This window comes from Zeus faber (assembly GCF_960531495.2).
Source record: "Zeus faber genome assembly, chromosome: 2".
Taxonomy (NCBI): Eukaryota; Metazoa; Chordata; class Actinopteri; order Zeiformes; family Zeidae; genus Zeus; species Zeus faber.
This window is the reverse complement of record NC_137189.1, coordinates 24,304,352-24,321,410: the sequence shown is the minus strand read 5'-3', so window position 1 is coordinate 24,321,410 and position 17,059 is coordinate 24,304,352. Positions and strand designations below refer to the sequence as shown.

The 17,059-nt window shown below is 43.4% G+C and overlaps 1 protein-coding gene across 1 annotated transcript in view; it reads right to left on the bottom strand.

Annotated features, from left to right (window-relative positions):
- Nucleotides 1-4,699: 4,699 nt before the first annotated feature.
- fam184ab (family with sequence similarity 184 member Ab) overlaps nt 4,700-17,059 on the bottom strand; it is a gene marked incomplete at both ends in the record, with an annotated part of 132,463 nt that continues 120,103 nt past the window's right edge. Inside the window, 4 exons of the mRNA XM_080019056.1 lie at nt 4,700-4,781; nt 10,126-10,427; nt 14,100-14,204; nt 14,344-14,461. Of these exons, the coding sequence (XP_079875182.1) occupies nt 4,700-4,781; nt 10,126-10,427; nt 14,100-14,204; nt 14,344-14,461 (607 nt within the window). The remainder of the gene's footprint in view (nt 4,782-10,125; nt 10,428-14,099; nt 14,205-14,343; nt 14,462-17,059) is intronic.

Below are 17,059 nucleotides of genomic sequence, written 5' to 3'. Positions count from 1 at the left end.
GTCAAGAGGTTTATTTGTCACATACATACATACATACATACTTCCATACATACTTGCATACATATATGCAGTGAAATGTCATTGCACCGCACCCGGAGATGATGCACAATGAGTTCTAAACTGAACACAATAGCTACTTAATTACTACCTAGCAACTAACTGAAACTAACGGATTCCTAAACCATAACACAGTTAGTAAATAGAATATAAAATAAAACAAGACTCAATAAGGTTGTTCTACCTGTTACTACGACTACCACCTGTTAGTACTACGACTACCTGTTACTACGACTACCTGTTACTACGACTACTACGACTTGTTACTACTACGACCTGTTAGTACTACGACTACCTGTTACTACGACTACTACGACTTGTTACTACTACGACCTGTTACTACTACTACCTGTTAGTACTACGACTACCTGTTACTACGACTACTACGACTTGTTACTACTACGACCTGTTAGTACTACGACTACCTGTTACTACGACTACTACGACTTGTTACTACTACGACCTGTTACTACTACTACTACCTGTTAGTACTACGACTACCTGTTACTACGACTACTACCACTTGTTACTACAACTACGACCTGTTACTACTACTACTACGACCTGTTACTACTACTACTACGACCTGTTACTACTACTACTACGACCTGTTACTACAACTACCAGTTAGCACTACCTGTTACTACTACTACGTGTTCGTACTGCTACTACTACTAAGGGTTAGATACTAAGTCATTACTTCGAGAAGGTTTCTCATTATAATCACTTACAGGATCTTTTTTTTCCATCACACGGGCACCAAATGTCTGACGACGGTGACGGACAATTCTCTACACGTTTGTTTAAAAGGTTAAAACTTACCCCGGTGCCAACCCGCTCCTCTCTCTGGTGGTGGCGGTGGTGCCGCTTCTCCTCTCCGTACGTTCCACCCGGTGCCGTCAGCAGGCAGCTGCTTGCTGACTGGAAAGCCCGCCAGCCAACGCGGGAGTCGGCGTAGACAACGTTGGGCCGTCGCTCCAACTGACGAGCGGCGTGACGGCGACCAGACCCGGGCTCTGCGCGAAATTGCCGACGGACACCAGAGCTCGTCGCGTAACAACTGCAAGCAAACGCCACGAACGACCTCCGAGTGGAGGGATAAGACCGAGGGCACGACACGGACACGGACACGGACACGAGGGGACGACACGGACACGGACACGGACACGGACACGGACACGGACACGAGGGGACGACACGGACACGGACACGGGGCACGACACGGACTCGGACCCGGGCCGACGCCGTTGAACGGTCGCGGGAAAGCGAATCCGCGTCACCCGTGTGTCGTCACGGCGCTTCGCAGACGCTTCGCTGGCGCGTTACCGCCCCCAGTGTTTCGGGGTGGAAGCGGCGGGTTGCCAAACCTTCCCCCCTTTTGGGAGGAAAACCCATTTGAGCCATGATACCAACACATGTAAAGACAGGAGACATGACCGCATCACCACCCGCTGCGCGTGTGTGTCTTAGGTGCATCTGCACCTGTGTGACAAATACAATTATTTGTTTTATTCGTCTCACAGTGCAAAATGCATCCCCCCCCCCCCCGCGCACACACAGTGTGTGGTTGCTGGAGAAATGCAGCCTCCACCTTAATTTATTTACTTTTTTGCCTTTCCCCCATCCTTGTTTTTCCTCCAGGAGCAGCCTTCACTACGTCAGTGGTGGATCCGTGTTGTGGTCATACAGTATATACACTATATATACACACACACACACACACACACACACACACACACACACACACACACACACACACACACACACACACACACACACACACACACACACACACACACACACACACACACACACACACACACACACGCGCGCACACACACACAGATCAGCCACAACATTAAAACCGCTGACAGGTGAAGTGAATAACATTGCTCATCTCATTACAATGGCACTCAAGGGGTGGGATATATCAGGCAGCAAGTGAACAGTCAGTCCTTGAAGTTGATGTGTTGGAAAGCAGGAAAAATGGAGAAGCACAAGGATCGGAGCAGGTGTTGTGGGGTGTTCCCAGTATGCAGTGGTGAGTACCTAGCAGAAGTGGTCCAAAGAAGGACAACCGGTGAACTGGCGACGGATCCCACAGAAAAGCTACTTGGACTGTGGTTCAAATTTCTGAAAAATGTCATGCTGCTATGATAGAAAGGTGTCAGAACACACAGTGCATCACAGCTTGCTGCCTATGGGGCTGCGTAGCCACAGACCAGTCAGAGTGGCCATGCTGACCCCTGTCCACCACCTAAAGCACCTACAATGGGCAGGTGAGAGTGAGAACTCTGCAGTGGAAGAAAGTGGCCTGGTCTGATGAATCATGTTTTCTTTTCCATCATGTGGATGGCCGGGTGCGTGTGCATCATTTACCTGGGGAAGAGATGGCACCAGGATACATCCGGGGAAGAAGGCAAGTCGGCGGAGGCGGTGTGATGCTCTGGACAATGTTCCGCTGGGAAACCTTGGCTCCTGGCATTCTTGTGGCATTGATTACTTTGACACGTACCACCTACCTAAATATTGTTGCAGACCAAGTACACCCCTTCATGGCAACAGTATTCCCTGATGGCAGTGTCCTCTTTCAGCAGGATAATACACTCTGCCACACTGCAACAATTGCTCAGGAATGGTTTGAGGAAAATGTCAAAGAGTTCAAGCTGTTGACTTGGCCTACAAATTCCCCGGATGTCAATCCGATGGAGCTTCTGTGGGATGTGCTGGAACAACAAGCCTGATCCATGGGGGCCTCACCTCACAACTTCCAGGACTTAAAGGATCTGCTGCTAACGTCTTGGTGCCAGATACCACAGGACACCTTCAGAGGTCTTGTGGAGTCCATGCCTCCACGGTCAGAGCTGTTTTGGCGGCAAGAGGGGGAGCTACACAATATGAGTGGCTATTAGAGGTGGTTTTAATGTTGTGGATGATCGGTGTATATATACTGTATACAGTGGCGGAAATCACAGGGGGGCAGGGGGCCTGGATCCCCCCTTCCCGGGAAAAACAGAGAGTTGTCCCCCCGATAATAATATACGATTATGTGCACACATCGGGGGCACAGCGAGGGCCCCTGTTGTACACCGTTGTGGCATGTTTGTGGTGTTTTTATTTTAAATGTTCGTTATTTTATTTCACTCCGTTTCCCTATGGAGCAAAACAAGAACCGTGCAACTTGCCCCCCCCCGTTGACACTTTGCCTAAAGCGGTAAAATGGCTTGAGCCGGAGTGGATATGGTGACATCCTCGTTTTATTGTGTCCCCCCCTAATTCTCAAACCAAAGTTACGTCCTTGACTGTACCGTATAAAGCCAACTATCTAACAATAACTAGAAAGGAAGGAATGTCTGTCCTTGGATTATCTCGACAACCGCTCATTCACTCCACACTTGGCCGGTGTATCGCTGGGGATCCAAGGACGTGCAGTGTCAAATTTGGTGCAATTTGGACAGCGACACGTGTAATATTAATAAACTTTCAATAAACAGCGAGCCAGCAGGGGGCGGGGCTTCAAGGCTCTGCCACTGATTCACTCAGTGTCATCCCCTGGTGTACGACTTTAACCGGCAGTTTTGTCTTCCATTGTGGAACAAGGGACTGAATCATTGACATTTTGATGAAATGTGCCATTTTAAATGTCTTAGAAAGTACTGTATAATTATAAGAGTTTTTTTTAGTTACTGAAGTTAAAACAAAGCATTGGAACAAACAAGCAGGCACACCACAGCTTCATTTCACAATTATTTATTTGTTAAGCATACACATTATAATAGAAATATAAAATATGCTATTCTTGTTTTTTTTTTATTTTTATTATTATTATTATTTTTTTTTTAATAGGTGAGACATCATTATATCTGTGTTGAGACAGATGAAGATACAAACGCTTTTGGATATTCTACCAAAATCTGCTGACGTTGCTATGCAGCTGTAACAAACTTGTTATGAGGGTGCCGTCCTAAAATCAGAGCTTGATGTGTCGAGGTACAGAGGACAATGATTTTATATAATACACATATTTATTCATTAATATAAATACATATATGTATATACATATATTTGTATATTTATTTATATATGTCATTATATATATAAATAAATACATCTATGAATAAATATATATATACACATCTATGAATATATATATAATAACAATGGTATTTAGCAGCGTGAAAATGTACCACTCAGTTGTCTCTACTTTCGCGTAAATACAAAATAATTCATGAAATAAATACATAAAGTAAACATCAAACATACTTGTAGTTTTGTTTTTTTTCTCACTGAACAACAGAGGAACTCATCCACAGTGAAATAATAATCAGATATAACCAAAACAAATCGACCGAAACGAGCGAGTGTGATGGCGTCTAAACGTGACGGGAGTTCAGTTCAGCTCCACTTCAGTCCACTCTGGACACCATCACGTTTTCACAATTTCAATCATCGACCGAACTTAACGTGGATCTCCTCCTCCTCTCTCCCCCAAAACACCTAATGACAATATTTACCAGATGGTTTTGCCCCCCCCCCCCCCCCTTCCCCCACCATTTTTTCCCCTCATTTTTTTGATATTGTACATGATTTAGTTTGACATGCTGGATCCTCGCAGGGCACATTTTCGCGGGGTTCCACTCGATCAAAAGGAAAAGTACTGGGCGAACCACTCCTGCCGCTGGGGGTCTGGTGAGCTGATGGGGGAGTCATCGGTTTCAGGAGGGCTGCCGGACAACCACAACCACAATCCAAACGACGACGACGACAACCACAACAACAACAACAACAACAAAAGAAACAGCGGTTAACAGTTAGAGAATAATCAAAAGCTTTAAGTCAACATAGTTATCCTCTCACTGGGCCAGAAGGGAACTGTTTATCGGGGGCCGTCCTTTCCAGTCGTGCAAAGCGGCCCCGGTAGAATGAAATTGAAGTTCTCCCCTAAAAATCCGCTCGTCCACAACTACAGTACAACTTCATTTATCCAAACCTCACTTCACGCACCGGTGAACAGAACCGGTTTCCGATGTGAACTGCGATTTCGTGAACCAAACGAGTGTCTGAACGTCCCAATTATGTCGGAAACCATAGCAGGCGTCAAATAGTGAGCAGAAAGCGGCGTGTGGCCGACTACATCCGGTGAAATACGGGAATATGTCGACGCTGCAGACGACGCTGGCAAATGTATCCCACAACGCACTGGGGGGCAAGACGCCAGTGAAAGTCTCTCTACGGGGTCGTCGTTGTCGTCGTCATCGTCTTCATTCTGGCGTCTGACAGGACTCGAGCACGTGCAGGCTACAGTTCAAACTACAATTACGGCTGGAAATATTATGGGATTTTAACACGTGTGTTTCTGAAACGGATGAACGCATTGATCAGTTAATAGTGTTGTATAGATTTTCTGATGTTTCTCTGTGACAACGGTTCTCCGGCAGCTCTGTTCAATAGCACTTGTATGTTTCCCGGCAGACGTCAGTCAGGTTTCAGCGCGCTGAACGAAGCGCAGCCCCGGCCCAGTTTGGATAAATGAGGTTCTGCTGACGATGAAACCGTCAATGAGGTTGACAACGCGGTAAACAAGCGCCTGATGCTCCTCCTACAACTATGCCAAACAAATCTGCAGAGTGTGGTTATTGCACCGCCTGACGGAGACCTGGTAAGTTGATTGAGTGTTGAGGGAAGTGTGTGTGTGTGTGTGTGTGTGTGTGTGTGTGTGTGTGTGTGTGTGTGTGTGTGTGTGTGTGTGTGTGTGTGTGTGTGTGTGTGTGTGTGTGTGTGTGTGTGTGTGTTGTGTGTGTTGTGTGTGAGGTCGCGTGATCAATGCTTCTAGTATTTTGAGACTATGAGGCAGTTTGCTTATAATGCAAAATGTAAACTCTTCTTAGAAAACATTGGAGAAAAAGACAGAAAGACAAAGACAATTATTGTTTTGTCTTGGGAACTTGGAGCATGGAAACTTTGACAGACAGACAGACAGACAGACAGGCATAAAAAGATAGCCAAATGGATAGATGGGTAGACAGACAGACACAGAGATAGACAGACAGACAGACAGACAGATAGATAGATAGATAGATAGATAGATAGATAGATAGATAGATAGATAGATAGATAGATAGATAGATAGATAGATAGATAGATAGATAGATAGATAGATAGATAGATTCATTATTACTGCTATATTATTCCATAATCATTTATTATTATTGGTTGGTTCCCGTCATCTATAACTATTTATAGCAGGAGACCTTATAGCTGCTCTAGTTTCATCACATTAGTTTCTACAGTTGCAAAAAAAACACCTTGAGGGAAAACGTGAAATTAAAAAATATATATATCATATATATATATATGTATCACTCATATGACATTATTCAGCAAGTTTTGAGAAAAGATGTCTCCAATTACATTACTTAAAAAAAAAAAGGTTAATTCTTGGGATTTCTTGAAGTGAATGTATATTTTATTTGATTTTATATACTTTATCAATACGCAAATTTTGTTACTAAAAAGGAACGTTTTAAAGGGAACAGCCAACTTTTGATGCATCTTCAATTATTTAAAATAAAAAGACAATGATTTGTCCAACTGTTTGATGAAGACTATAAAATCATTTCTATCACAATTTTATTTTCTGGTTTTAAGAAATCTTAGCAAGTAAAAAAAAAAAAAGAATCCTCATCTCTTCTACAGAAAATTCAGCTTGATTTGTGCAGGTGTTTTACTCCCCAAAAACATTTCATAACACTGATATATGGCAGAGTGAGGTCTGCTGTAGCATGGTAACTAACTAACGGCAACGGGACAGCCAAGAACACTCATCTGGAACTTGCAAACAGCTCCAATTTTACAATTTGCAGAAACAGCAGCAATGTAACATGTAGCACGCTCCCAAGAGACACACAACTTTTACTGCTCACTCATGTGCACACATAAATACACTGGGACAGAAAAACACCGTTTATCCAAACCTTACTTATCCTTAGAAATAAAAAAAATATCTAAAAAAACACACAGTTTTTGTTTGTTTTATTTGGAGAAACTGGAAACGGGCATGAGCAGTGGAGCCAAAATGCGTATTGGAGTCATTACGCATTTATGCCTGTTTAACAAATAATCAGTCCTAAATAAATATAAAACTAAAAAGAATTGTCAGACAGTAGTTATTTTGCTTAAATTGTAATGAAAATGTAAAATTATTAAATATTTAAATCCTGATGGGACTATAGGAGGGGCAAGCGATTGGGATAAAAAAAAAAAAAAAAAAAAAAAAGGAAATTGTCTGTTCCCCCCGTTATGTATGGGGTCTCTAACCCCACCCAAATCCCACCAAGGCACTGTAGGCGATGCAGGTTTAGCGGGTTTGGAAAGCCAGGCAACCTTTTAGTGAATTTGCCCCTGAGTGTGAAGGTGGCCTCAGCTTTTATTGGACGTTGTGATGTTTGTTTCTGACAAAGTTCAATGTATTGATTTTATAGATTTGGATAAACGAGGTTCCATTACGCCCCATTATGGATTCAATCCATGCACAAAATGAACAGTAAAACGTCGACATAGTATGTTAATGTTTGGTAGATTTATGTTAGCGTGAAGTGCATGCACACGTGCATGTCCAGCTTCACGACACTCACAGTCAGAGGGAAGCAATCATAGCCGTTGTCCAGAAATGAATAACAACAACTTTTATTGATGCGATCAGTCACAAAGGTGTTAATAAAGGCATCCCAAAATAGCACATGACCTCACAGAATCTATAGCATATGGCAGCAAAGAACCCAACAAAATGTACATTCTTTTCACATGCTATACTACCTGTACATACTTACTTTAGTACACATGTTCTTTTTATCCATCTTACTTCTCATCCCTTTTTTGACTTGTACTTTTTCTTGCCTTGTTACACCTGGTTTCCCCCACCGGGATTAATAAAGTCTTATCTTATCTTATCTTATCTGACATATATTGATTATCATTTTTTAACAAAAAAAAAAAAAGAAAAAAAAGAAAGAGAATTAAGTCAAACAAAATTTGGAAAGGTGCTGTGTGTGCAACATGCTGAAAAGGAGGACATTAAAGGCCACCTCCAGTATTTTATGTACCTTGGAGTATATGTGTGTTTTTCTATGGTACAACACATCTTTGTGACAAACAGCTGATTTTGTGGCAAAAAGTGACGTATGAGTTTCCAATTTGCCTCTCTGCAACCGGGCAACTAGAGCCTTCTGACAACACATTTAAAGGCTTGAGTCATCTAAAATATACAAAAAAAACCTCCTCTTCAATATTCTCGTGCGAGTGGCTGTGACGTGGGTGCAAGGCAGTAGTCGAGCGTTGGTGAGAATCTGCTTTGTTCATCACTGGTTGTCATGGCCATGCGTGACGTTCAGGAAGGACGGCAAAGTGAGCTGGAGGCGGCCTCACATCGATAAGCAGCCACACAGTAACAGAAAGAAAACTGTGATATCCAACTTTTGATGAATGACAAATGAGGAAAAGGACACACAGACACACAGACACACAGCATGCAGACGGCCAGCTCACGCGTTCAGAGGTTTCACGTAAATCAGGAATAAGAAACAAAACAGAAACGAAGACAGACATGCTTGTTCTTCTTACATTCCAAAGCCATTCGTCTAAGTTCAAGTCACACTGCGGTGATCTTTAGCGTGCGGCCTGTACGTGTTATTCATTTGTGTGCTTTGTATTTGTGCTCTAAAAAGTGCTCTTTAATCTGATGTCAATAGTATCTCTGTGTTAAAGGATACTGTAGGTTCGCTTTTTCAACCCAGGCCTTATTAAAGTGGTAAGCCATCAAGTTGTCCGTGTTGGATGGATTACATACTTTGTTCATTTATAACAAAAATAGGTACATAAATTCCATTGAAAACTGCATCTTCCTCCCCACAACATCTGGGTTTACCCTAGTCCACACCGCAGACGTTCACCCCCACCCCCCTGGTGGTGGTGGGGATAACTTTTTCATCTTTCATCTGAATGTTCATCCATATTGACAGTTTACTGACCACAACAAGCAACGCCGGTTGATCAATTTCCTTTCACTTCAAGCACATGTCCAATCAGGGTTTTGCTGCTGAGAAAAGACCTCGTCACCAACAATGGAAACAGCTTAAACAGCTAATAGAGGAGCACATAGTACATAACCCAAATACATTGGAAGGCTGAAGTGCCAGCTAAATAAAATGAAAATATGGGATTTTCAGTCAAATAATGGCACAGATTTACACTTTGAACCGTTGGTTCATTGCACAACCTTGAACACTTTCCTATTGAGAAAGTTGCCGCTCTGCTGCTGCTGCTCACTGTGCCCAAATGCCGTCCAGTGGTGCAGCTGTTCAGGCCTTGAAAAAAAATGTAATCTCCTTTTCAGAATTGGGAACCACGTATGATGTAAGGAAAAACAAAGGTTTCCAAACCATGCATTCTATCGGGGTTTCCAGAGTTTTATTGACTCTATTGAACTTGTGCAAATCCTCCAGCTACATCTGACACTAGAAGCAGGAAGTTGCGCCGCCTCCCCTTCCAGGGGTGAAAGGTACTGTGGCAATTGAAACAAGTGGTTGTTAATAACATGTGTTACTGCTATTCAAAACGTACTATGTGCCACTATATGCTGAGTTTCCCATTTTCGAAAAGGAGATTTTATATGTTTAAAAATTTTTTTTTTTTAAGGCTTGAACACCTGCGCCATGGGACTGCATTTAAGGACGGAGGGAGGCTTCAGCAGAGCGTTCACACCGCAAAGTACAGATGACACATAGAGCCCTCGTCTCCCCAAACAGTCCGAGAATCTAACCTCCGAAAACCCACAGAGTTGGGAGTGAGATCAGCGACTATTTCTCCTGTTCCACACAGAACCCTGTGGCCTAATGAACAATGGATTTATTGATTGAACGACCTGCGGCATGAGTCAGCCAATGGGAGAGAGAGAGAGCGAGAGAGAGAGAGAGGGAGGGAGAGAGAGAGAGAGAGAGAGAGGGAGGGAGGGAGGGAGGGAGGGAGGGAGGGAGGGAGAGAGGGGAGGCTGGCTATGGAAATGAGTCTCACCTCATGAATTTCTTGGGCTCGGTGGGAGGGGTCGGCGGGGGGAGAGGTTTGCTCGAGTTGAGCTCGAGGTGGTGGAGAGGGGAGTTGGAAATTGGTTCAAGGCGGCCGGGCTGCGGGAGGGGGAGGGACTGGGGGTGGGGGTACGGGTGGGTCTGGGGCCCGGGCTGGGGCTGGGGCTGGGGCTGGGGCTGGGGCTGGAGCCCGCCGCCAGGGCCCGTGCCAATACACGCCGCATCTGAAGACCTTAGGTTAGGAGAGCCGCTCAATCGGCCCGCTGTCGCTTTCTCATTCTTTCTCTTTTGCTATACAGAAAATAAAGAAATGAACAGAAACGGGTGGTGGGGGAGGGGGAGGGACATAAAGAAAAAAGACAACAAAAGGGAGGTTGAAAACAAATTGATAAGGAGAAAATATAAAAACGGGCAAACAGATCCAGATACGATTTGGAAAGCTTTCCTCTTGGGACGGACAAAATGCCTATGACAGTGTTGGTTTGCGGTGCGAATTGAGACGCGCTCAGGACGAGGCCAGGAGTCGCTGAGTGTGTCTTTAGTGAAGCACAACACACATTGCTGTGAGGAGTTTGAGGATGGGGTTTAGTTTACAACAAAATGGCTTGGAAAGCAAAAGAGCTGGGGGAGTAGGGGGTGGTTAATCACGTACTATGGGGGTGTGTACATTTGTCATCTGAATATATAATACACATTTCACAGGTAAAAAAGTAAAGTAAAGTTAAAAAGAAAAGATTTGATAAATACTATGAAACAGATCTGTAAATACACAATCTCCACAAATAAACTAAATCAATCTGTTAATTAATTAAATTCAATTGGAAACAAGTAAAGAAATGGTAAATATCTTTATAACATTTACATCTTTCCATCTTTTTTTTTTGGTGAATTTGTGGATTTTGATCTTTACAATTACCAATTTGAAATTTTCGGATTATTTTTTTTTTAAATGTTAAATGTGTTTTTTATTTACAGATTACCAACGTACCCACGGATTTGTCAATCTATTCGCACAAATAATATTGAGACAAATCCTCCCCTGTAACGTACGCACACACCTCTATGCTCCCATTCTCACACACACACACACACACACACACACACACACACACACACACACACACACACACACACACACACACACACACACACACACACACACACACACACACACACACACACACACACACACATACACACAACTGACAATGCTGAAGACACATAGTGAACACAGTTACATGAAAACACACAGAATACATGAAAGAGAACTCAGTTTTCTAATGTACATCTGAGTAACATGTTCAATGACTTTTGCACTACCATACAGAAGGGGTAGAGGGGTGCACAGACATCAATACCAGAATGAGGTCTGATACTTTGCTGGTAAAAGAGCTCAGATACTCAAACTGGACACCAACCTAATGTGATGTAGTTGGCGCGCAAAGTGAGATTGTGAAACGCGACGGTGAGAGTTTGGTGGTGAATCAGATTTTGTTCAAACAAAGAAGTTAATACATCGGAGGAGTTGGGGGGCTGGCCCAGGTGAGGTTAGAGATGCCTTGAGCCGACACGTAGGTTACACCTGGGTTTGTCGCCCAATTAATTGGCATTCAACGTCGTCTTTGGTGGTGTCGTCTGTTGGTGTCGGTGGTGATAGATAAGGGTTGAGAGCCACCATTGGCAGTGGTAGTTAAGGGTGATCACTGCGCATGAAACATGGAATAGTGGTAAAGGGTGCAGGGTATCGGTGTGCAGGGGGTGGTTCTGGGACACCAGAGCTAACTGTTGAGCCCTGTGGAAAGGAAGTGGGCCCGATTCAACAAAAATATCATGGAAAGAGGACGCCCACTTGATAATCTCAGCAAAAAAAACCAAAACAAAACACCGGCAGCGCTTGTGGTGCTTGTCGGAGTTTTGGAGCAAACTAAGCCATTTATGGACATTTATGATGTCACTGATGATCAGGACAATTAATTTAACATCAGATTCTGTGTATTATTGTATTGAAAATAATGAGCACACATGGTCTTCTAAATCAGAAATCGAACTATAATTCTAACTGAACTCTAACCGTTTTAGTTCTTGTGTACGTTCTCGGTAATGTCAAGTGCTCTGTACTCATAGTCGATATTGGTGCCTCCAGACTTGAAACACATTGTAAAAATGTGTTTCCAAACAATCAAGCCAAATTCAAAGTTTCATGAAATCAGCACATCATGTGAAGTGCGATTTAAGGTAACTTAGTTCATGTAAATATACTGTATACCTTGAGATTTTTGTATTTATTCAATAATGTTTTTTACAGCAAGCATTGGCTGCCTATATGTGGCAATGTGACACAGTGACTCGGGACATGTTCAGACCTATTATTAACGTGTATCCGCGCAGTGCACCAGAAAATAATGGCAGCACTGTACACTAGAACCTTGTTTATCCAAACCCCACTGGAATGGTGGTCATCCAGGTGACTGAAACGCTTAGTAGACGGAAATGTGAATAAGTCTGCATGAAAACTGTTCAGAAATCAGTCCAAGTGAGTTTATTAAACCTCTGCCAGAAATAAAAACCCCTTTAATATCCTACACTATTTACATACAGTGTGATCCATGGACATAAAATTAATTGATTAAACTTTGTCAGAAACAAACATCTGATAAATACTTAGATTAGTATGTCACGACTTAACTGTAGCCTATTTGCGTAAGAGTCCTGTCAGGCGCACTAATGGTGAGCCTTTGATAATGGACATAACCCATTCGTGCTTCGCCATCGCCAAGTAACCGACTGACAACAGCTGCTTCGTCTCACTCATCTTGGGATAAGTGAGTTGGGAAGACCTGGCGTTCCACCAAAGGGGGTACAATGACAAGGGACGGCGGTAACGTTCTTGTTGTGTAACCTCCTGAGGAGGGCGCTCACGTAGAACGAATCTGACCCATTGTACATCAACGTCAAACCAAGGGACGTCAGTCATGACTTCCTCTTTGCCAAAACATAGAAAGCGGCGTCTTTCCAACCGGTTCTCAACGATCCTGACGGCTGACATCAAAATCAGGTCAGGTTACAGAATTCGGGAAAGGTTGCCAAAGTTTATCACCCGGTTTTTCGTCTGAGAGATAGAGAAACACATGATATTTTTGTATATTCATTGTAAAATCCTCGTGTGTGTACTCCATAGGTTTTCACTCCATAAGTGTATGTTTTTATTTACATTTGAGCGCAAAATATCAACTACTATGTTTACAACTGTGTCCGGCATCCATAGCTCTTGCCAGGATGTGCAAGAGCAAAACACTTCCATTTATTTAGGAAGGAAGGTAGCTACGATTCTAAAGCAAAGTTGAAATTTGAAAGAGAAGTAATTCATGTGAAATACTGATGACTTATCCTTTAAAAAGTGTAAGTGCCGACACTGCTTGTGAAGAGGAGGTGAACAGTGAATAGCTCGAACGCAAGCACGAGCAGAGAGTTTTGCCTCTTGTCATTTGACCTCCTTTGGTTCGACTGGATTGAAATAAGCTCTTCCCACACTGTGAATACCAAACGTGAGGAGCCAGCGGTCGCCTCCGGAGGTGGGACCGCTGTCCTTAGTCATGCCTCTTCAGCTCACTTATGGTTGTGTTTTCGCATTTCTTTTTTTTTCTTGTTGTTGCTATCCGATAACAATTGAATCACCCCAAATTCCACGGCGTTACCGATTAACGTATTCGATCATAACAAGTGTCATCCTGCTGTTTTGGATAGCCTCAAGATTTGCTTTGCTGCTTTACCCAACACAAAGGGAGTGTCAGTTAACTAAAGGAATAGTACAAATGTTAGAGAGTAGCTAGACGAGGGTGTCTTTGTTTTTTAGGAAAGCACAGGAAAATAGCCTGCTGACTGATGAACAATGACCTGCCCCCTGTGCGTGGTGGTGGGCTGCGCTTCAGAGTAGAATACGGGGCCAGAGGCGTCGGGGCCTACCTTGATGAGGGGGTTGATGACTCCTACGTTGGGGCTGGCATTGAAAACCTTGTTGAAGTTAGTTTCCCTGTTGACCAGTTCCAGCTGGTAGAACTTCTTATCGTCCTGGGAGGGAAACACTTTGTCAGAACTTTGGTCAGTACACCTGGTTAACAAAACCACCTGTGTTATTGTCCCTTTCAAAGATGTTACGCGCCGATAGTTGGTGCCGGGTGTAGACAGGTGGTGACGGGGAAAAACTCACCACCAGCTTCTTGACCAGAGCCTCTCTCTCAGTAACCATGTCCTTCAGCTCTGCAATGACCTGCAGGTCCTCGGGGCGGCTTTCCCTGTTCCTGAACTTGTCCTCTGTTCCCTCCAACCTGTGGTGGGGTGTCAAGGACAAGCATCCACAATTACAGGAGCAGGAACTCTGAAATTCTTACAGACAGCGGAAGGGCGCTGTATCAATCAGTCAATCCATCTAAAATGCTTTTGTCTCCTGCATGATGAACCGATCCTATGGGACAATGCAAAGGAGCGTTTCTGGGAAACACGTTTTCCCGTCAGCTAAGTCTCTGAGAATACATCAAGATGCAACCCCATCAAGCTTCATCGGCTGTCACTGTGCGACGACCAGATCCAACACATCAAATAATTCTTACCAGTATGGTTTGACTAGAATATCGAGAAATGTGTTTGTGCTTTGTTTGGCAACCTTCTCTAATACCCTGGTAAACACGCTGCCAGTAAATCCACGCTGCCAGTGCACCGGCCCTTTGACAGCGGGGAGCAGGGACTGGCTCGGGGCGATGATGGAGTGACATTATACACGACCAGTTGCACAATATGGTGCAAACACTGTTTCTTCATGACGTTCCAATATTTTAGGATTATAACGCCCCCAGCTTTGACCCGGTACTGTGGCCCGGCCCCGGGATTTAGACTTTCCAGACTAGGGGTGGGTGGTGATCCGGGTCCCCCACGGTATCCGTGCAAAGTTTGCGGCCATTGCGCCAAGCAGTGGCGGGGGGCGGGGCATGGTCCTGGACCTCCTCCGGTATCGACCGGGTGCTGTGGCACGGTGCTGGGGTCTAGACCCTCCAGATTAGGGGTGGGTGGTGGCCCAGGTCCCCCGGGATCCGTGCAAAGTTTGGGGCCCGTACACACCGCCTAACAAAATGGTTTCATGAAAACCAGGATGCAGTAGTGTTGTTGGGTTTAGGACTGCATGACAGGATTCTAAGCAGGATTGCAGTTGTTATGAAGGTGGTGTTCCTAAGCCCCTCCCCCCAACAACATTATGAGTATACATGCTTTCCAGGTCACTGAGGACCAATTACAGACACAGGTTGAACTAATTCAATATTCATGATGCTTAAATGCTATGTTATTTTTTCAAGTGGTCATGATTTTAAAGGAGGGAAAGTTGTTGCTGCCACTGTGAATAATAACACGGGAGGGGGAGGGGGGAGATCTTTACTTTGGTTAATTAGAGGGAACGAAAACTGGGACATCTCGGCGGAACAGCCCCCCGCCCTCGAAATGTCGCCACTTTACTCAGCAAAGTGGAGAGATGCCGGAAAAACGAGGACCGCAGAGCTCTTGGGGGCAGAAACTCCTTCCTAGCGTGACAAAATGAAAGATTAACAAGGAAAATGCTGTGCTACTTTACCTTGTTCTCACATTTATTTGAGCTGAAAATCACTTCATCAAAACATTGCATCTCATTTGCTGAACTTTTAGCTTCTGCTCACTTTTTAAATGCTCTCTCCCCTTGCACGATGAGCAAATATGTGACGCTGTAATTTATTCATCTTGATAGTGTTTTATTCTCATACACGCAGTTTGGTTTCTATTTTAAATAAAACTATTGTCAGTCCTTGTGCCCTCTCGTTTTACATGTTTTTTAATGGACAATATACAGTACAGTGGTGCCTCGACTTACGACTGTCATTCGTTCTATAAGAACGGTCGTATGTTAAAACAGTCGTATGTCGAAGCAATCTTTCCCATATAAATTATGAAATCATGAAGGGTGAAAATAAATAAAATACACAGCACGAACACAGTAAATATGAACAAAATATCGATAAGCCACGAACTACGTGCACACATGATGTAGGTCGCCCGCTGGCTGACTGCTAATTAACTGCTGACTGGCTGCTGACTGGCCGCCGACGCACCAAATGCAAATTTCCACGCTCGTATCTTGGAGCAGTCGGTCGCAAGTCGATACAAAATTTCGCGCTATCGCTACTCGTATCTTGGATTAGTCGTAAGTAGATGCAGTCGTAAGTCGAGGTACCACTGTATTATTATATTGTCTGTTACAAATAAAGTGCTTTGTAATATCTACATTTGGAATATAAATCAATTCATTTGCAGGTTCCAGTCAATTGTACATTTAAAGGACGGGTTCATCACTTTTCAACCTAGGCCCTATAAAAATGTCGGTGAAGTTTCTCAATACTGAAGTGTTCCACAAGGTTGTGCGATGAAATGATGGGAAACAATATTGTTATGAGGTCTGGCTGAAAAATGTGCAAACCTTTTCATTAAAGCCAAATGAGAGATCCACTTAAATAGGGTGTGAGTGTGTCGATAAATAACTAATACTAGGGATTTTGTTAAGTCATTGTCAAAGGACAGCAGCTGACCTTTGACAATCTCTACTACGAAAGGAGAAATTTCGAGACATCTTTACTGAAGAATATAACATTTTATGGGCTAAGACTTTATTTATATCAAAGTAAACAAAACATATGTATTTCAGATTTTTATGGATACTTATGCATGTAATATATGCCCCATTGGCAGATATTTAACTTGATATTTTTATTTATTTATTATTATTATTTTTTACATTTTCACATTTTTATAGGGTATATATATATATAAATTTTTTTGCTCTTCTCTCCGTCCAGTTTTGCCTTAACTTTAACATTTGCTGCATATCTGCTGTCTTTGATTCGCAATTA